The sequence below is a fragment of the Cervus canadensis genome, chromosome 7 (genome assembly GCF_019320065.1).
Source record: "Cervus canadensis isolate Bull #8, Minnesota chromosome 7, ASM1932006v1, whole genome shotgun sequence".
Lineage (NCBI taxonomy): Eukaryota > Metazoa > Chordata > Mammalia > Artiodactyla > Cervidae > Cervus > Cervus canadensis.
The window spans coordinates 50,868,832-50,890,061 of NC_057392.1; the positions used below are offsets into that span (position 1 = coordinate 50,868,832).

Consider the following 21,230-nt stretch of genomic DNA (forward strand, 5'->3'; position numbering starts at 1 on the left):
TCTAAATGGTTTATAGTCTTTTCAAATTTATGTTTGCAATCCATCTGGTAACATTAGAGTTTTCAGATTTTGCCTCTTTTTAACAGCTTTAATGGTTAGGAATAAAGCTCCTGTGTACATTTTGTACATGTCCCGCTTACAGGTGTGTGTATAATGCACACACACACACACTCACCAGGAAGAGGAAATGACAACCCACTCCAGTATTCCTGCTTGAAAAATCCCATGGACAGAGGAGCCTGGTGGGTTACAGTCCATGGGGTCACAAAGAGTCAAACTCTACTGAGCAGCTGAGTGTATGTGCGTGTGTGTACATATATACATATATATATTCTACATACACATAGTAGTAGAATTTCTGATTCAGATGGTTAGATAATTCCAAATAATTATCTACAGTGTTAGCCAATTTATACTTCCATGGCAATGTGTGAAATTTCCAGTTTTTTCACACCTTTGCCAACATATGATATTGCTAATATTGTATTTATTTGTGGTCATTTTAGTGTATATTGGTATCTTATTGCCATTTAAGTTTGTATTTTCTATTAAAAATTTTGAATAATTTTTCTTATGCTGATTGGATATTTATATATCTTCTTAGGTAAACAGCCTATATAAGTTATTTGTCCATTTTTGAAACTGTTTTGTCTTTGGGTTTTTCCTTATTAATATATGAATTCCCTATATATTTCAGAAGCAAGTCCTTTACCATATAAATGTCAACATTTTTGTCAGTATATATCTTATCTTTTCACTCTCCTAACAATGTCTTTGATATACAGATACTTAATTGTAACAAGACTGGTTCCAAATAGGGAAAGGAGCATGTCAAGGTTGTATATTGTCACCCCGCTTATTTAACTTATATGCAGAGTATGTCATGCAAAATGCCAGGCTGGATGAAGCACAAGCTGGAATCAAGATTGCCAGGAGAAATATCAATAACCTCAGATATGCAGATGACACCACCCTTACGGCAGAAAGTGAAGAAGAACTAAAGGGCCTCTTAATGAAAGTGAAAGAGGAGAGTGAAAAAGTTGACTTAAAACTCAACATTTAGGTGTGTTTCCAAAATGGCGGCAGCGATGGATGTGGATACCCCGAGCGGCACCAACAGCGGCGCGGGCAAGAAGCGCTTTGAAGTGAAAAAGTGGAATGCAGTAGCTCTCTGGGCCTGGGATATTGTGGTTGATAACTGTGCCATCTGCAGGAACCACATTATGGATCTTTGCATTGAATGTCAAGGCAACCAGGCGTCTGCTACTTCTGAAGAGTGCACCGTGGCGTGGGGTGTCTGTAACCATGCTTTTCACTTCCACTGCATCTCTCGCTGGCTCAAAACACGGCAGGTGTGTCCGTTGGACAACAGAGAGTGGGAATTCCAAAAGTATGGGCACTAGAAAAAGAGTTCTTCCATCAAGCTCAACTGTTTTTGTTATCCATTGAATGACCTGCCCTCCTGTTACTTAATTATAAATTAGATAGAACCGTGTCTCTTCTGCTTTGTCTTTTCAGTTTGCTACTGCGGCAGCCATACTGTATTATATGTCAAATAAAATCCAGTTGGATTCTAGATAAAAAAAAAAAAACAAAAAAAACCAACATTTAGAAAACTAAGATCACAGCATCTGGTCTCATCAGTTCATGGCAAATAGATGGGGAAAACTGTAGGAACAGTGCCTGACTTTATTTTTTGGGGTTCCAAAATCACTGCAGATGGTGATTGCAGCCATGAAATTAAAAGACACTTACTCCTTGGAAGGAAAGTTATGACCAACCTAGACAGCTTATTAAAAAGCAGAGACATCACTTTGCCAGCAAAGGTCCATCTAGTCAAAGCTATGGTTTTTCCAGTAGTCATGTATGGATGTGAGAGCTGGACTATAAAGAAAGCTGAGCGCCGAAGTATTGATGGTTTTGAACTGTGGTGTTGGAGAAGACTCTTGAGAGTCCCTTGGACTGCAAGGAGATCCAACCAGTCCATCCTAAAGGAAATCAGTTCTGAATATTCATTGGAAGGACTGATGCTGAAGCTGAAACTCCAATATTTTGGCCACCTGATGCGAAGAACTGACTCATTGGAAAAGACCCTGATGTTGGGAAAGATTGAAGGCAGGAGGAGAAGGGGATGACAGAGGATGAGATGGTTGGATGGCATCTCTGACTCAATGGACATGAGTTTGAGCAAGCTCTGAGAGTTGGTGATGGACAGGGAAGCCTGGTGTGCTGCAGTCCATGGGGTCGCAAAAGGTTGGACATGACTGAACAACTGAACTGAATTGTAGCAAAGTCCAATTTCTCTAGTTCTTTTCTTTTATTACTGTAAAGATATCTTTCCCTACCTCAAATGTCATAAAGATATTCTCATTTCTTTTAAAAGTTTTATTGTTTCATCTTTGCCATTTAGATTTATATCTCAAATTAAAATTTGCATGTGAGGTAGTGGGTTAAGATATATTTTTTTCCATATGACTATCCAGTTGACCCAGTACCATTTTATTAAAAGCTCATCCAATCTCTGGTGAATTGCAAAGGTACCTTTGTTGAAAACCAAGTGATTTTATAGAAACACACACATATTTCTAGATACTTTATTTTGTTTTATGGTTGATTTCTCCATTCTATGTCAAATGCTGTTACCTTTATTGTTCTCATCAATAAGGTGAAATCACTTTTTGTAGCAGCAAACTGAAAACCTTATTCATTGGCCAAGAATTGGAGAAAGGGGAGCTCGCTCTCTGAAGGCGCTTTTCCCCAGATTATACACGGGGGCGAGCTTTTTATAGGCACGGGTTTAGGAGGTCATATAGGGTGAGGGTGTACTGTCATCCTGATCCGTTGAAATGGGTGACAATTTCCCAAAGTGCAGTTCACACCTGTTTTCTGCCCTTTTATGGTCCTTCAGCATCTGAGTCAAAAGTGGGTTCGACACCCGTCGTGCAGGCAGTGGAGATCTTATTACAATGAGATGGTAATAAATTGTAGAACAACTCTTGTTCCAATTTTAAAGTTCAGCCAGCTTGCGCCAGTTTCTTGTGGTTAAGGCCTCTTGTTCCTGTCATGTAAACACAGAAGATACAATCAGTTTTGATTCTCCAGGTTTGCCCGGAGGGAGGTTTCTACCAGAATGAAAGGGTGGGGTGCGTGCTGGTGCAAGGTGCCCTTGCTGAAGACAGGTGCCCTTGTACCATGCAGAGTTTAGGTACAGAGTAAGACCCTGGGGGTGTGCCCCTGAGTGACAATGCCATGCTTTGTGAATTACTGTGGCTTTAAAGTAAGTCCTGAAACCTGGAGATGTAAGACTTTTAAATTTGTTGTTCTCCAAAGCGTATTCTAGGTTTTATGCATTTCCATGTAAAGTTGAAAATCTTTTGTCAGTTTACACACACATACACACACACACACACACACAAAACTTGCTGGGATTGATTGCAATGGTATTGAATCTACAAATTAGTTTGTGGAGAAGAATATTTAGCAATTTAGGAAGAAGATGCAACTTAAAATATTGCATCTTCCAATCTTTAAATATGGTTTATCTCTGCATTACAAGGTTGTCTTTAATTTCTCTCAATCATATTTGACAGTTTTAATTACAGAGCTTGCACATGTTTTAATTAGATTTATTCCTAGATAATAGACTTTTTGATGCTATTGTAAAAGATGTTGTTTTAAAAGTGTAATTGTTCAGTTGTTTTCTTATGCTTTTAATTTAATCTTTTGGGCACCTTATAATATAATGCTACTTTGAGAAGATTTTGTCTTTTCTAATCTTTGCTAGCTTCAGTTCGCTTTTGTCTCACAGTCTCACGTTTCTTTGTTTATTTTTACTCTGGATTTTTAAATTTTGGAGTTGAAATGCTCTTACATATCTTCAAATTTTTCTCTCACTGTTTTGAATTCATATCAGTGCATTTGGGTACAGTTTTCTTTACATTGATTGTTGTTCCATGGACAGTTTTCATTAGCTAAATATTTTCATTCTTAAATCCTGTTTTATTCTTGCAGTCACTTTGATGTAGCCTGCCAAATTCTGTTCATTGTTAAATGTCTTAGATTTTCCTTGCTCAGCTTTGGTGTCGCTGTGAAGAAGGTGTATGAGTCGTTTTGGTTCTTTCTATGTTATTTATGTATGTTTCAAGTGTACTCTTCTGTCAGTTCAGTGATATACAGTTTCATTAATAGATGATGTCCTTTGGGGAGGCAAGAGACGGGTTTGTTATGACTTATGATTTTGTGATATTCTCATTTTAGTAGAAAAAAGTCCATAATCTTGGATTTGACCAATGATCTCAGCATGTTTTTCCTGTACATGGATATGCTTCTTTACGGACTGCCACATACACTAATTGCAAAGTTAGATAATGTCAAATTTAGGAATAACATTTTTCCCAGTTTAGAACTTAAAGCATTACAAGAATCTATTCGTCTTATTTCTTTTCAGGCTTTATTGTGAGTCTCTAGTGATGTATAAATGTCTCCACTCTCCACTCCATCTATATTCAATTCTTTTGTTTCTATTCTTTCTGTGATGGTTATTGGAATGCATTTACTTAAAGTTCCTTGTCCTCTCTAGGATAGAAAATATTTTGCATTTCTGTACAAGAGATTACTTTCACTAGTGACTTTCAGAGCACTTTATAGGCATTGTATGGTGGATAGTTTAATTAGAAAGGATACCCAACAATTAAAATTCTTTCTACATAACTTTAATTTTGCTTTTCTATTGGCTAATAGGAATAGAAGATGAAACTAAAGGGAAGGCTGAAAGATTAATCCTAGTGTTTTATCATTTATCCTTCTTCTGGGATCAAACATTTTGGAGAAATTATTTGAAAGTGTTGAAGATTAACCAGAAGGAAAATGTCCAGATAGTGAGGAAGCCCAACTGACATCGATCTATGTCAATACCATTGCCAGAGTCTGAGAAGCTAAGAGATTAGCTCCGTATTATGGAAAACAGTTTCAACCCTGGGCCTCAGTTAGTCTTGTATCTATTACTTGCAGTTGTTCACAGAGATAAACATTTTTTTCTTGTAGGTCCATCAATAGCTTGGATAAAGTTCATCTTGATTAAGTTCATCTTCAGTAGACCAAAGCCTGTCTATGATGGCCATGTTCCCCTAGGGGGCAGCAGAGTAGCAGTTGCCATCTCCTTGGCAGTTACTGGCAGAGTCTGGAGGAGTCCTGGGATCCAGCCGGCAAGGAAGACCAGAAGACACGAGCAGAAAAGTGTCAGGATGTCAGGATCAAGAAAATATATACAAGTATGCTCTAGAGGCAGAACTGTAACTGAGCTAGAGATGAGAGGTTGGTTTCCAGCCGTTAAATAGAGAAGGTAATGTGTACATTCTCAGTCCGTGTACAAGCCCTTGAGGGATGTAATGAGTTCTCCACTCAGTGTGGTACTAAGACACATAAAGCAAGTGATTAAAGTACAATGTGTTGAGTGCCTTGAAGAAATACCCAAAGTGCTGTAGGATTTCAAGAACAATGAGTACAGGGGGAGAAGGGTGGTGAGGAGGGCTTTACTTCACACATTGGTGACTTTATTTCCAGGTCTTGGAGATTATTCCTCTTGCAGATTCTCTTTGAGAGGGCTAGACATCACGAAATTCTAGGGCTGAAGTACTAAAGGATCCAGGTTTTGAAGATGTCTTGACAGTTGGGTGCTTCCCCTCACTTAGTATCAATATATAAGACATGTCCAGAGAAATATAGGCCTTAAATATCAACTGGTGGAGAGATAACACACATCCTGGGAAAAGCGAGTGTGGGTTGTCACTGGTAGCTGATTTGATATTTGATATGATGTGGGGTAGGGGTGATGGCCTTCCTAGGCAGTGCTAGTGGTAAAGAACCCACCTGCTGGTGCAGGAGACATAAGAGATGTAGGTTCGATTCCTGGGTTGGGAAGATCCCCTGGATGGGGGCGTGGCAACCCACTCCAGTATTCTTGCCTAGAGAATCCCATGGGCAGAGAAGCCTGGAGGGCTACAGTCCTTGGGTCTCAAAGAGTAGGACACAACTGAAGTGACTTATCATGCATGCAAGGGGTAGGGGTTGGTACCATTGCTCCAGTGTAGAGTTAAGATTCCAGACTCCCAGTGCCTCAGTGAAGGCTCCTAGAACCTCTCCTCAATTCCACTTGCAACCTATTTAGATTATTTAGTGTCTGGACAGAATGAGCACTTGGTCAGTAGTTGTCAAGCAGATAGATGAAGTCGTCAGTCAGTCAGCTGGACTACATGAAAACAGACATTTTGTGAGTGTTCCTAGTCCTGAATTTGCTGCTCTCTAGCACTTGTCTAAGAAAACTGGAGAACATTGAAACCTGTGAAAGAAAGTCATGGAGACACACTAATTGTTTGCTAAAGTAGAACTTCCCAACCACCGTACTGGAAAGAGTTTCATGGGTGAGCAGTAAGAAATGGATCAGCTTATAGTTGATGAGGCTCTGCCACAGCTAAGGCCCTTTAGCCAGTTCCTCAGGACAAAACAGCCTCCTTAGAGACTCCTCAGAGTGTAGGGTGGTTGGAGAAGAATTGGAGGGTATGCCCCATGGCACTCATAAACTCACAGAATGAAAGCTGGCATTCTCTGTTCTGATAAGAGGCCCCGAGTGTCCAGGAGGTGCTCTTCCACCTAGATTTCTATCTCAGCTGCCAAGTACCGAGTGTGGGGCTGATCATTTTGGAAAAGAGACATTCGATGAGACAGGAGTTCCTATTCCAGTTGATCAGAAAACATTGCTGATGTAGCTCAAGGTGCAGCTGATAAGGGTCAGTAGAGGGCTGACTGTAAGCTCCTGGTGATAACACTTTTCAAATCTGTCCTTATTAGTAGGGGAGGCTTTTGCCGATTTTGTGGCCAAAGTACCCTTCAAGTGGAGTCAAAACTAGTACCATCTGCAAGTTAAAGCATTATCACTGTTTTGAAATATTTGATATGAAAAGATTTCTTTGCATTCAAACCCCACTTACAAGTCACATGAAAAATCACCATTACATCTGCTAATTAAAGTTAAGAAAGAGTTGTTAGATTCTTTAAAATGTAATTTCCACAGTTTTAAATATTTAGATGATTGTAAAAAAGTGGCCTTAAATTCTTTATCATCTTCTTTTGTGAATGGTTTCTCATCGATGATGTCTATAGACCATTTGAAGAGCTCATGGTTAAGAAGTCTTGTCAGGAATCAGCCACTTAAAGGACAGGACCTGAAATAAAAATTTTATTGACAAATTTTGCCATTAACAAAAGTTCAACTTTCTTTTCAAATTTTTGAATCATTTTATTCATACATTTTATCAAATTTGATGATTAGTATATCCCCTAATGTGATTTTATTTCTTATATATTTTAAAAATCTAACAGTTTTTTTAACCAAACCCTCTGAAGGATCTCCAAAATAACTCAGTTTTCTTTAGTGTGCCTTACAAATATTATCACTTAGTCTGAGTACCAAGATGTGCACAACCACCCCTCCACACACACAAAAAAGGATGAAAATATGATTTAAGTCTCTGAGAATAATTGGGACAATTATTTTGAATTTTTTTTCATCCCCTTGAGAATTGCCTTTAGGTCTTATGATTTAATTCTTTATACTTGGTTTATATCAAAGATCAGAAAATTGCTGCATTTTAGTGTTTTAGGTATTGCTTATTAAGTTACCCAGATGCATGTGATAGGAATCTTTTTGAATGTCTTTCTCCTAATGGACTGGTATGATCGATGTACACATATTTTATCATCGCTTGAGACTGCAACCTACTGGATTTCCTTTCTACAAGGCTTCCAGGGACAGTAGTTCTCGACTGCAGCAACAATTATTGTTAAGACATAACAGAACTATTGCGGTGTGATATTAAAATAGAATAAATTATGCAAACAGGCAAGAGTTACAATCCCCTTTCATTGCAAAGAACTTGATGTTATCTGAAGATAAACAGCTTAATCACCCAGTTTTTTGCAATTTTTTACTATAGTATTAATCACCAAAATTGATCTAGATAACAGATTTTCTTTCCTGTTTTTTTCTCCCAACATTTTAAATAATATCTTTGCTGATGTGTACACATCATTCTTGCCTGGTATAATTCTCAATAGGAATACACACCAATCCTCTGCCCTCACTGTATATAAAAGTCAAGCAACTTAGGATCTGTCCAACTCAACTGCTGATGATGATCTACGAAGCCTGAAATGATCTGAAATATTGTGATCTCCCTTAGCATCATTTCTTCTCTAAGAAGAAATACAATCAAGCTCTGGGAAGTAAAGACATCAAAAGTTGTGTCTCTTGATGCACCTAGGAAAGCATTTAAAAATGATTTTTGTAAATGTGAGTCAAATTACCTATCTGAGATGTACTAAAGGCATCACACCATCATACTCTGTCTCCCACTGCGTCCTTTATTACGGGAACATCACAATATTTTCCAGTATCTGTGCCCCAGCTTTGTCTTTTCTATGTTGTTCACAGAACCACTGGTTCCTCATGTCTTTTCCCTTCTAAATTGTGTCCAGTATACCTGTCCTTTTCCTGTGTGTAATATTTATGAAGAGTTCTTAATTTCTGAGGAGGGATAGAAATCATCAGTTGCTCTTACATAGGTATATTTCTCAAGATTATATTTGCTTCCGATAAGTGCACTAGTGTTTCCTTCTGCTAATCTAAATTAATATAAATAAGCTATATTTTATGTAATTTCTCACATGTATCTACCTGAGCTCTTCTGTCAGATTACTTTCTCCTCGAGGGCAAAGCTTGTATCTCTTAAACATCTAGCAACAAATCAACCTAGTATTTTCTAATGAATACAATAGTTTCCTGCCTCTTCTAGCTCTGTTGTGCCTAAGAAAACATTATTTTAAAGTTTAGGCAGGTCAGAACTCACTGGTCTGGGAATCAGAAGAACACTGAATTCCCAAGTCTAATATCCTAAGTCTAACTTTGGGCTAATTTGTCCTGATTTTTTGCATCTTTTTTTCATTTTCCAGTATTGTTTTTCTTTTGTCTGTAAAACTAAGGGATTTGGGCTAAACATTCTCTAAAATTTCTATTATTCTGTGATTCTGATTAAACTATATAGTGTTGTGGAAGTACATTATTATAGATCCTAAATATATATTTCAGTTATCCTGGATTAAGATGAAAATTGAAGCCTAAGACTGTAAGTTGTTTTTTTTCCAAAACAAGAAACCTGAGGGCCTGATAAGCTGTTGACACAAGTACTTTTGAGAAGGGAAGATGGAGTAATTACTGACTCATGTTTAAATAGACAAAGGAAAAGGTTGGTAAATGTTTATATATCCTCATTTATCACAAAATTAGAGTAAATCTGTACTTACCTGTGTTTAGTTATTAAAAAAATAATGGCATTTATGTCTCAGTTTACTAAAAGGGTGAGGGAAATTTTATTACAACATTACAATTTTTAATTGTTCCAAAGGCAGTTGGCTTATACATTTGAGATTATATATACTATAATTAAGTTCATTTAATAAAAATGTTATAGAAAACTGTATTTATTTAAAATAATGAACTATCATGGAGATTATACATGCTAAAAACTGTGATAATTAACCTGCTATGACCTCACCAATTTTCCTTAATTAACTCAACTAGTACCAAAAGCATATTTTTAGAATGAGAACACAACTTAGATGCTGTTCCCAATAAATAGTTATCTTATAAGTAAAATAAATATCTTTAACAGATCAACTTTAAAACATTATATAGAATATTGTTACAGTTGTTACTAAGAAATCTAATAGTCATCTCAACCTATTGTTGAAAATGGAACAAACTAATACTCCTTTTCCATATGATGTGGAGCACCTTTTCACATGCTATTTGTCATTTGTATATTTTAGTTGGTGTCTAGTAAGGTCTTTGATCCATTTTTACTTCGTTGGTTTGTTTCCTTATTGTTGAGTTTTAAAGTTCTTTGTATATTTTGGATAAGAGTCCTTTATCAGATATGACTTTTTGCAAATGTGTTCTCCTAGTTGACAGTGTCTTACACAGAGCAGAAAAATTTGATTTTAACGAAATGCAGCTCACCAAATCTTTCTTTCATGGTTAGTACTTTCGGTGTCATACTTAAAAAGTCATCATAAATTCAAGGCTATCTAGATTTTCTCCTATAATTTCCTCTGGGATTTTTATGTTTTGCCTTTAACATTTAGGTCTGTGATCCATTTTGAGTTATTTTCTTATGAAGGATGTAACGTCTGTGTCTAGATTAATTTTTTTTTTTTTGCATGTGGTTGTTCAGTTGTTCCAACATCATTTGTTGAAAGGCTATCTTTATCCATTGTATTGCCTTTATTCTTGTCAAAGATCAGTTGACTCTCTCTTTTTGGGTCTATTCCTGAGCACTCTATTCTGTGCCATTGAACTTTTTGTCTGATGCAAATTAAAGCAACAATAAGATACCACTATACACCTATTAAAATGCCCCAGATCCAAAACACTGACAGCACCAAATACTGGCAAAGATGCGGAGCAACAGGAATTCTCATTCACTACTGGTGGGAAGGCAAAATGGTATAGCTATCTTGGAAAATGTTTAGGTGGCTTCTTGCAAAATAAAAATATCATATAGTATAGCAATTGTACTGTTGTATTTACTCAAAGGAGCTGAAAACTAATATTCACACAAAACCTGCACATGGATATTTGTGGTAGTTTTATTTATAATGGCCCAAATTTGGAAGCTACCAAGATGTGTTTCTATAGGTGATTGGATAAACAAACTATAGTACATCCACATAATGGAATATTATTCAGTACTAAAAGAAATGAACTGTCAAGCCATAAACAGACATGGAGGAAATTTAAATGCATTTACTAAGTGAAACAAGCCAATCTGAAAGTGCTATATACTGTATAATTCTAACTAAGTCATGTTGGAAAAGGCAAAACCATGGAGACAGTAAAAACTGTGGAGACAGTCATTGCCAGTGGTTGGTGGGGAAAGAGGAATAATTAAATAGAGCACAGAGGATTTTTATAGCAGTATAGATACTGTCATGGTAGATATGTGTTGTTATATGTTTATTCAGAGCTGTAGAATGTATACTACCAAGAGTGAACCCTATTGTTACCTATGGATTTTGGGTGAGAATGGTGACTTTGTGTAGATTCAATGACTGTAACAGAGGTACCACTGATGTGGGGGAAGTTGATAATGGGAGAGGCTACGTATGTGTGTGTGGAGGGGGCAGGGAATATGTGGACATCTCTGTATCTTATTCTTAATTTTAATGTGAATCAAAAACTACACTCAAAAAGTTTAGAAAAAACCCTCACACCCAGAATATCTTTAACGAATTTATTACATTTCTAGAAAAGTCAAACAAATCTCATGTTTGGTTTATGACAATTCAAAGCAACTGTTTATACAAACCTCCTTCGTCTCCGCTCAACTCCTAGGAAAACAATATTGATGTGACTCTTGGCACAACAGAAATAGTGTTGGTCTCCTTGTCTCCTCTTCAGGCCATGCTGGGTGCTGGTTGGTAGCTACTCTAACCCCCATAACTCAGGGAAATGGTTAAGTATTATTGGACAGCTTGGGTTGCTCTGGGTCTAGAAACAGAACATTCCCTCCTGTTGTCATGGGCTTGTATTTTAACTCCAGCTGGGTGGTAGGTAACAAGCTGAAAAAGGAATAGAAATCTTAGGTAAACTGTTACCGAGTATATGAAATGTATAGCTAGTAATGACATTTTTTGAGAATAAACATAATTATATGCCACTTCACTTGAACCAAAGGTATTAAAGATGAATTTATATTAAAAATTATATTTTCTCACTAACTTATAGTGTTAATCACTATAAATTAAAAAATGTATTGCCATCTAAAGTAGGGCTTTTGATAGACTGATTTAATATTTTTGTTCAAAAAGTTTAAATAGACTGCAATCTCCATAGCATATTGGCATGTACAATATGAGTAGAAATGTGCTTGGGGTTTGCAGGTGTTGCTAGTGGTAAAGAACCCACCTGCCAATGGAAAAGACATGAGACGCTGGTTTGATCCCTGGGTTGGGAAGATCCCCTGGAGAAGGAAATGGCAACCCACCTCAGTATTCTTGCTTGGAGAATTCCATGGACAGAGGAGCCTGACGGGCTACAGTTGATAGGGCCATAAAGAGTTGGACACAACTTAGCATGCATGCACATGTGCTTGGGTTGAACTTCCACTCAAGCCATTAATTTTCCCACTGCAGCAAATCTCAAGCTCCCTGTTATCTTTCAGTTATTCTAGACACATCAGAAAATAATTTCCCCCTCGATTTGAAATACCAATATTGTACTCATGGAACCCAGAACTTTATTTTTGGAGTAGAAACCTAGCAATGAGGTTGCAAGGGCCCTTTTCTGTAATCTTCCCTTTTCTCATCAACTTCTTTTTTAAGAGAATCACTACATTAATACCAAACAATTGACCCCAATTGTTTGGCTCAGCATACATAACACAAGCCAAGTCTGAATCACCTCTCTGAGACTTTTGATCATCAGGCTAAGAGAAAGGTCAGTGACTCTCTATGGGCTAAAAGTTTAGGGTGTCAAACGTCATTGATGTTGGAAGACATGTTTTCCAAATGTGGGGAAGGGTGAACTATTGCAAGGGAATAATGAAGTCATTTTTAGAGAGAATCAGTGAAGGGAGTGGGGAAGGCATTCTGAGGAGTCTCAGGTACCTGATTCCAGGTGTGCCTGAAGCCAGTTGTGGCTTTGCTGTTGAGTTCTTTTACAAGGTACTTATGGATTCCCCCAGTATATTCTCATTTTGCTTCAGATTGCTGGGATTTTGTCACTTATGCCAAATAGGATCTAACACACACAGCTTCTTCTATTGCCCTGTGTTCTGATTATCAACAGTGCCCAATGAAGCTAGACTGAAATTCCATATTCTAAAAAATTATATAAGATCTGTGTTCTCAGGATGGGCTTGAGTTTGAAGCTGAAAATTATGGAAACTGGTCTACCAGTAGCTTTTTATTTATCAGTTCAAAATCTGGATATTGTGTTAACTTGGAATAGTGGATATGAATATTCAAGTCATAAGAAGAAATATGGATGTGAGTCTATGTGTCATATAGTTGCATATTTCTTTATGGGTGAGAAAAACTAAGGAAAAATACCCTAGAGGTGAAAGTTCTCTTAGAGATCATTTAATGCATGCTTATCTTTCTCAGATGGATAAACTGAGATAAGAATGGGGAATTGATTTATAGTACTTAGCAATGTGACTGTGTTTTTTAACTTCAAAATCAGTGTTCTGTATGGAATAATCTGTGGACCTGGCTTCAATTCCTGGGTTGGGAAGATCCCCTGAAGGAGAGCATGGCAATTCACTCCAGTATTCTTGCCTGGAGAATCCCCAAAGACAGAGGAGCCTCGTGGGCTGCAGTCCATGGGGTTGCAAAGAGTGGGACATGACTGAGTGACTAAGCACGCATACAGAGAAGAAAACAGACTTGCTGTTTAAGTTTTCTCTCTTGGTCTCAGTTTGTTTTTTATAAACTGATTTATATCAGATAATTACTAAGATTCACTCTGACTCTAATATTCTATGGTTCAATGATCTTATGCTTTATAAAATTATTATGGTGTTTATATCGTGTCAGAGGACTTTGATTTTGTTTGAAAATCTGCATTAAAATGTCTGAGAGAGAGGAATAGAGGTAGGCCATGGGACCAAAAACCCCAAAAGTGTTACAAATTAAGATAAAAATTGGTTTGTTTGTTGCTAATTTACAAGTTGAATCTTTATTGGCTTCTAAGAATCATCTTGCATTTTATATCTGGCTTATAAACAGATTTTGCTTTTTCACATTTAGTCTAAACAGTGTTTTTCAATTAAAGCTACATCAGAATGAGGTTCAGGGGATAATTCAGTATAGAACACTTACAGTTTTAGTCTTGAGGATGAAATGTGTTATATTTTAGCTATAATGATACTACTGAATTAGTAGTCATATCTTAAAGTGACTTATAGGGAAACTATTAGCAGTAATGTGTTTCTGGGTAGAAATTTCCATGACATTTTAAGAAAGACAAATTCCAGCACACTCATTTTATTGAGAAATTGGTTTGAATCTAGGTTCTACCACTTATTATCTGGGTGTCCTTGACAAGTTATCCAAACTTTTCTAAGACTGAGATTCCTTTTGTGTAAACTGAAGATACTACTTACACTTAATTCAAAGGATCGTTATCAGTATTAAATGAGATCCTGTGGGTCTAGAGCTTAGCATGTATTGTGTAGCATGTGGTAGGTTTTCAGAGTTGCTCCTAGAAGTAGACTCTTTGAAGTATGATATTCAAACTGTAGATAACTTTGATAAAAGGGAACATTTTCAAACAAGGTAGACTCTGTGTTTCTGTTTGCATTCCCATAAAGTGACCTTATTAAATCAGGGACATAAGTCTTTAACACTTAATCAGAAGGTATCAATCCAAACATATATTTTTAAAGGTTGTTAAAACTTGTACTTCATATTTATAGAGTTTTTTGTGGTTTCCCATACTTATAGAAGAGTGTGTATAAGTTTTTGAATTTTTTCTGTCCATCAAATAACCATACAGTTATTTGCACTGTTTAGATAAACTGATTTAGAGAGTTGATGTTTACATAGCTAGTCGGTGTTGGTACTGTCATCTGGGATCAGATCTTCTGACTACTTCTGGCATGGTGCTCTGATTAATGAATGTTCATTAAGCGTTTATTAGGAACAGAGCACCATGATGAGCACTGAGAGAGATATATTGGAGGGTGCACCCGTTGCTTTGTTTACCCAGCACTGCTCCCTCCAACTGTCCTTTGTAGGAACTTCCCAATTTTCTAAGAACTGTGGCCACCCATCAGTCTCTAGCCATAGAGTGACTGAGAGCTTCCATGTCAACCTCATGCCAGCCATAGTAAGCAGGCAAAGAAACCACCTGATAGAAAAACACATGATTCAGAAATCCTTAATAGGAGAGAGAGAAAGGGAGAGGGAGAGAGAGAGGGCAGGGGGAAAGGGGAGAGGGAGAGAGAGTTATCTGGGTGTATGGTCTATAAAATGCAGCACTTCGGAAATGATGGCAGTTAACATTCTGTCACTGAGGAGAGGAAGAAGGCTATCTGAGGTGAGACAAAAAAACTAAGTAGATGTTCAGAAGCCAGTCACAATGTGAGACAGAGTTCTGACTTTCTAGTTGTTCTTGAGCCCAACTGCATTTTTTTCTTGGTGTTTCATGATCCACTCCAGTGTCCTTACGATAAATCCTCCCTTTTTTTGTTAAATTAGTTAGAATTTTTGTTATATGCAACAGAGATTGAGAATTAACACCAATATCAGAATTAAAGACATGAGTTCTCTGCTCCTGTGACCAAGAAACCAATATTACTACTTCCAGATGACTCATATTTGGCTAGTTACTTAGGAAGTACTGGGGAGCTTATTAAAATACAGATTCTAAGGCACACTTTACAAATTCTGGTTCAGGATGTCTGCAATTTGGCCTGGAAATCTGTATTACAAACAAAATTTTCAAGTGATTCTGATTGACAACCAGAATGGGAAACCTCTGGCAGAAATTTGTAAAAGTTTGAGGAACATGGCAATATAACTCAAAGATGGTGTGGCTCATGTCAGTGATAACACATCAGCTGTACTGCAGTTTGAATATTGATTAGAGGGTAAAATTAAGCTTTTCCTCTTATAGGGTTGCTGTTGCTTTAATGTGTTAGGATAAGGAGAAGAGAAAAGGCAGTGCAGTCAGACCTGGGGATAAAGGGTTTGGTGGAAAACAGGGAAGAACTGAACACCAGAATAGCTCTTACTTAGGAAAGGAGGAAGAAGTGAGAGCTGGGCAGAGGAAGTGGTCACTTGTCTGTCTGACTCGTAAGGGCAGTAGTCACATCATTAGGCATCTCTGGCCAGATACAAGGTGGGGAAAGCAAAGCAGGACAAAAACTCTTCTGGTGGAAGAAGTCATTTCCATGTCTTTGTATCTCCTTTCTAGACCCAGCCTCTGGCGGGAAGGTAGTTCATAGATGTAGAGGCTATTTCCCTGATCTTTGCCTCCTTACCTCATAGGCTTTTGCCAGATGGGGAATTTGGGAAGAACTACTTCCTGCCCCCAAATTGACCCTGCCATAATTTACATTTATCTCAGCATCTTTTCAGAAATGAAGGTCATCAGCAATTCATAGGGCGGCTATAACCACAGTCAATCTTACAAGGACACCCATGAGGTGTTTTTCCATTTGAGCAACACACACAGCTCCACGGATCCTGCCAACACCCTAGAGGTAAGTATGAGAACAATCAAAATGGCCTTAGGGTTGGAGTGAGGAGAAGGGATGGCATAATGATTCTTGTGTTCCTGACTACCAAAAAGCAATTCTGGGAAATGGAAACTGAGTGTGGTTAAATTCTCAGTATCTTAGAGTATCATTGCAGGAGGAAACTCAGAGATTATCCAGTCTGTAACTCTCTGAGTCCAAGAGAAAGGAAGTGACCTGTCTAGAGTCACACATCTAGCTGGTGGGAAAGCCAGATCTAGAATTTAGATCTTCCAACACTGAGCTCAGTGTTCAATAAATGCTCTACAAATAGTAAGGCCTTGTATGGTATATCCCAAACAAAATTACTATGAGTAAATCTCATGACTGTACACAGCATAAGAAGATAGTCAGGATGAGAAGCAGAGTTCTAGCAATGATTGTATTAGTCACTTCAGGCTGCCATAACAAAATACCACGGTCTGAGTAGCTTAAACAATAGAAATTTATTCCTCTCATTTCTGGAAGTTGGGAGCTCTAAGACCTAAGTGCCAGTGAAGCTGGTTCCTGTGAGGACTTTCTTCCTGGCTTGCAGGTGGACAGCCACCCTCTCTCTCGCTGTGTCCTACCACAACCAGGAGGTGGGGGCATGGTGGAGAGAGAGGGAGAGAGGGAGGTGAGGGGAGAGAGGAGTGCGCATGAGTGAGCAAGCTCTGGTGTCTGTCCTAACAAGGGTATTAATCCCATTGGATTAGGTCACCACCTCTTATAAACTCACCTTACCTAATTACCTCCTTATAAACTGTGTCTCCACATAGCTGCTTTGGGGATTAGAGCTTCAACATATGGGTTCTGGAGGGACATAACTCAGTCTGTAGCAGAGTCATTTTTGGAGTAGACCCCTGTCTCTGTCTTTCTGTCTGTCCCATGGTCACACTGATAATTTACCTGAAGGCAGGCACTTGGTTTCACTGCTAACACCAAAGATGTAGCTCTTGAAAATGGAGGCAAAAGTATTGACCACTAATGACACCTTACCATATACTTATTTTATTTTCTGTGGTGTTTCCTTATGAAGAAAGCAAAGGTCCACAGGAAAAATCAGTCTAGTACAAGACCACTAACACTGATAACTCTTTTAGAGAGACAAATGGAAGCATCAATGTTAGCTGACTTAAACTGAGAGGTTGTATAAACAGAGAAACTGCACAGATCCACATCGCTTATCTGCAATTCCCAAGTCCAGAAAGCTCAGACATCTGACTGTGTTTCTGTCAGTGTGCAGCAAGCTCATTTAGTAGCAAAACCTGACTTGACAAAAAGCAAGGCTGTTCATAGTCCTTCCTTTGCCCATTTTTTAAGAACATTTAAATATTTTGTTGAAAAAATAGTAAAGCGTTTGATTATGAGATCCTTCCCCAGATCCTGCAGAGATTTGTGTAGTATATAATAAAAAGGTCCTGAACTATCTTTCTAAACCCAAATAAGTATGAAACACATGTGGCCCCCAAGGTTTTGGACCGGGAAATTAGAGTTTATACTAAAGAGAAGCTTCTGTTTCATGGACTGAAATGAAATGTGATATCATAGATGGGGAGGCTGAGGGAGGAGTGAGATTAAGCAGAGGTGACTGTCTGCCCAGAGTTCCCAGGAAATGAGCTTTTGCCAAAATCATCAGAATGGGTGTGGGTGAGAACTGACTGAGTTGAGCAGAATTGGCCATCCTGTGTCTGCCTGACTCTAATTACTGCGAGTGGGATCATAAGATTCTTCTAATGAAATATTTAGCTCAAAATATATGGGTGCGTATTGTGCAGGCTCCTGAGGAGGAGAGCCCTTGTGCTTTTGAAGCAGCAAAAAGAATGTAGCTGTTTCAGGAATTTGGCAATGCCGTCTGACCTGGAAGGTTGATCCACAGGGAGAAGCTGACTTTCTGCTATTTCCTTCTTATTCATCTCTTCTTGTTGGGACTTTGCCCAATCACTTGATCTGTGTCCTTCATTTTTTCATTTAAGTGTACATGGTGTGGATAGCTTCCCTTACCCTGTTCTGGATCAACACATAAAATATCACTGAAAAAATTCTTTAAGTCCTATACAGGCCTTTTTTGGAAGGTTACTTGATAGCATAGACTTTGGTTTTAGTACAGTGACCTCAGGGTTGGGAGTCATGACTCTAGTTTCAGACTTGATTTTAACTTCCAGTGTGACTTGAGCATGTCAATTCCCCTTTCTCTAGACTCGCTTCCTTATTTAGAAAACAAAAGGAAGTTTTGTTTTGGAACTGATGATCTTTGAGGTCTCTTTTATGGTTAATACTGAACCTATAAATGACAAGATGAATCATGATAATTATAACAGGACTCCAGTTTGCTTAGCAATGGATAGCTTATAGACAACTTTCATATCCATTGAACCATTGGATACTTAAGACAGACCTGTACTGTATGCTGGTCAGCTAGATATTATTGTTGTCCTCTGAAGTTCAGAGAGGAGAGACAGTTGACCAAGGTCACAGAACAAACTAGAGTCTATAAAGAGAGGACCAGACCAGGTTTTCTGACTCCCTAACTGCCTCACCTGTGCTCTCTCAGCTCTGCCTCATTCCTTGACTGGTTTCAGGGTTGTCTTGTTCTCCACAGCATCATGAAAGTACACGTACACTTGTGTGCTCACAAGAAAAGAGCATTACTTATGGCCAGTTGTAGTGAACAGATTACTTATGCCTTGTGTCAGACTGCAAGAGTTACTGATGCCAGGTTCAGAGAGGGGACTAGCGTAGTTACAGGAAATGTGAAGCCACCTGTGTGTGTGGCAGGGCCAATGAAATGCTCAAGCCAAGCACACTAGAAGAAGTAGAAGGAGGTGAGGAAGCTTAGCGTGGGATGAGGTGCCACAGTCAAGTGGCAATAGCTGAAGCATTCCCTGAGAAAACACACTTGTGACCTGTCTCATGTCCACACATTTTCCAAAGCCTAGTGTGTGGGCCTAGGTTGAGTAGTATTTTCTACCTCTTGACAGTGTGATGTTTGGGAAGAAAATACACAGCAAGTGTTTTAGCTTTTGTTAGTCAAGACATTTGTTTTCCTTGTTGTTAACAGCTGAGAAGATATTAGCAGATGCAGTTTCAGAAATGTATGAGAGAAAAGGACAAAAAGAGGAGAGCCAGATCTCTCTGGGCCTTGGTTTCCTCATCTGCAAATGAACCTGGCATTCAAGGCCCTCTGCCATCTGGCTCCAGCCTTCTGTAGCGCCACCCCCTCTGCATACAGATATCCTTTGGTATATATGCAGGGGACCAGTTCCAGGACCCCCTGTGATACCAAAATCTGCTTATGCTCAAGTCTCTTATATAAAATGGTACCGTATTTGAAGATAACCTATGAACATCCTCCCATGTATTTTAAATCACCTCTAGGTTACTTATAATAACTAATACAATGTAAATGCTGTGTACATAGTTGCCAGCATGGCAAATTCAAGTCTTTCCATTCAGAACTTTAGGGACTTTTAGAATATTTTTGTTCTGTGGATGTGGAAGTTCCACAGGATGTGGACCCTGTGGGTATGGTGGCTGACTGTACTCTAAAAATGCCCACTTCTCTCTCCTGCCCACAAGGCAACCTGACTCTGCTTTTGCTTCTCTAAGCCCCTCTCTCCTTGATCTGTTCTCACTGGTGTAATTCTCTGTATTTCTAACGCCATGAAGCTTTCCCTGAATGTCCTAACTGGAAGCAGTCACTTGTTTTGACTTGCAGATGCTGCTTATCAATTTCCACTTTGTTTGTTTCATATCCTGTATTCTTGCCCAGCTGGGATCCATGATGGCAAACACATCACTATGTACTATGCCCTCCCCAGAACTGTGTATTTACCTCACAGTGATGTAGGATCATAATAGATATCTGAATGAAGGGATAAATGAGTTTTAAGGCCCCTTATAACCCCAACTCACTATGATTTAAAAGCAACATAATACCTGTTAAGACACCAGATTAATAAGAATCCATTTTCGAAGCGGGATACTTTTTTACAAAGTTATCGCTGAGACTTGTCCAGTCAAAAACTAAACTGTCTTGGCTGAATTATTCTTGTTTCTTTAAAAGGAAATCAGTTCAAAGGTAGGTGCCATGTGGTACCAGAAGTGCTGCCTGGGGAGGGTTAATGTTGAGATCCTATTTTGTTGCTTACTAGCTGGTGTGACAAGTCACGTCCCTTTTCTGAGCCCAATTTCTTCAACCTAAAGATGGTGAGATCAGTTCCACAGAGTTGTTGGGAGGGGTCAATGTGATAATGGATGTGAAAGTGCTTTGCGAACTCAAAAGAACTCCAACTAAAAGGGGTTATCATTATCATTATTTCAGAAGTCATTTACCTGGGATGTAAATGCAATCTCTAGAGCTCCTTTGAGCCTCTAAGTGTACAGACTGTATTTAGAAGTTTATATCATACGCAATATGGGGTTGAACAGCAGCCAACTCGTGTTAACAGCCCTGGGTCCTAATTTACAGAGTACCTTTCCTCTGAGCTCAAGAGCTGTTAAAAGCTGTTAAAAGCATCGATCCTCAATCAATTTCCATTCAATCATTAATTCAACAGATGTTTACTGTGTGCCTACTATGTGTCCCTTGGACTGCAAGAAGATCCAACCAGTCCATCCTGAAGGAGATCTGTCCTGGGTATTCATTGGAAGGACTGATGCTGAAGCTGAAACTCCAATACTTCGGCCACCTGATGTGAAGAGTTGACTCATTGGAAGAGACCTTGATGCTGGGAGGGATTGAAGGCAGGAGGAGAAGGGGACGACAGAGGATGAGATGGCTGGATGGCATCACCGACTCGATGGACATGAGTTTGAGTAAACTCCGGGAATTGGTGATGGACAGGGAGGCCTGGTGTGCTGTGATTCATGGGGTCGCAAAGAGTCGGACACGAC

The 21,230-nt window shown here is 38.6% G+C and overlaps 1 protein-coding gene across 1 annotated transcript; it reads left to right on the forward strand.

The window, feature by feature from the left end:
- The first annotated feature begins 1,059 nt into the window (after positions 1 to 1,059).
- LOC122445122 (E3 ubiquitin-protein ligase RBX1-like) lies at positions 1,060 to 1,578 on the forward strand. The gene has a single exon (XM_043474105.1). It carries the CDS (start codon positions 1,077 to 1,079, stop codon positions 1,401 to 1,403), a length of 327 nt encoding a protein of 108 aa, XP_043330040.1. The 5' UTR covers positions 1,060 to 1,076; the 3' UTR covers positions 1,404 to 1,578.
- Positions 1,579 to 21,230: the final 19,652 nt, after the last annotated feature.

Bases quoted from the DNA above. Each gene is read 5' to 3' on its own strand.
- LOC122445122 (XM_043474105.1), top strand. From the start codon at position 1,077: ATGGCGGCAGCGATGGATGTGGATACCCCGAGCGGCACCAACAGCGGC.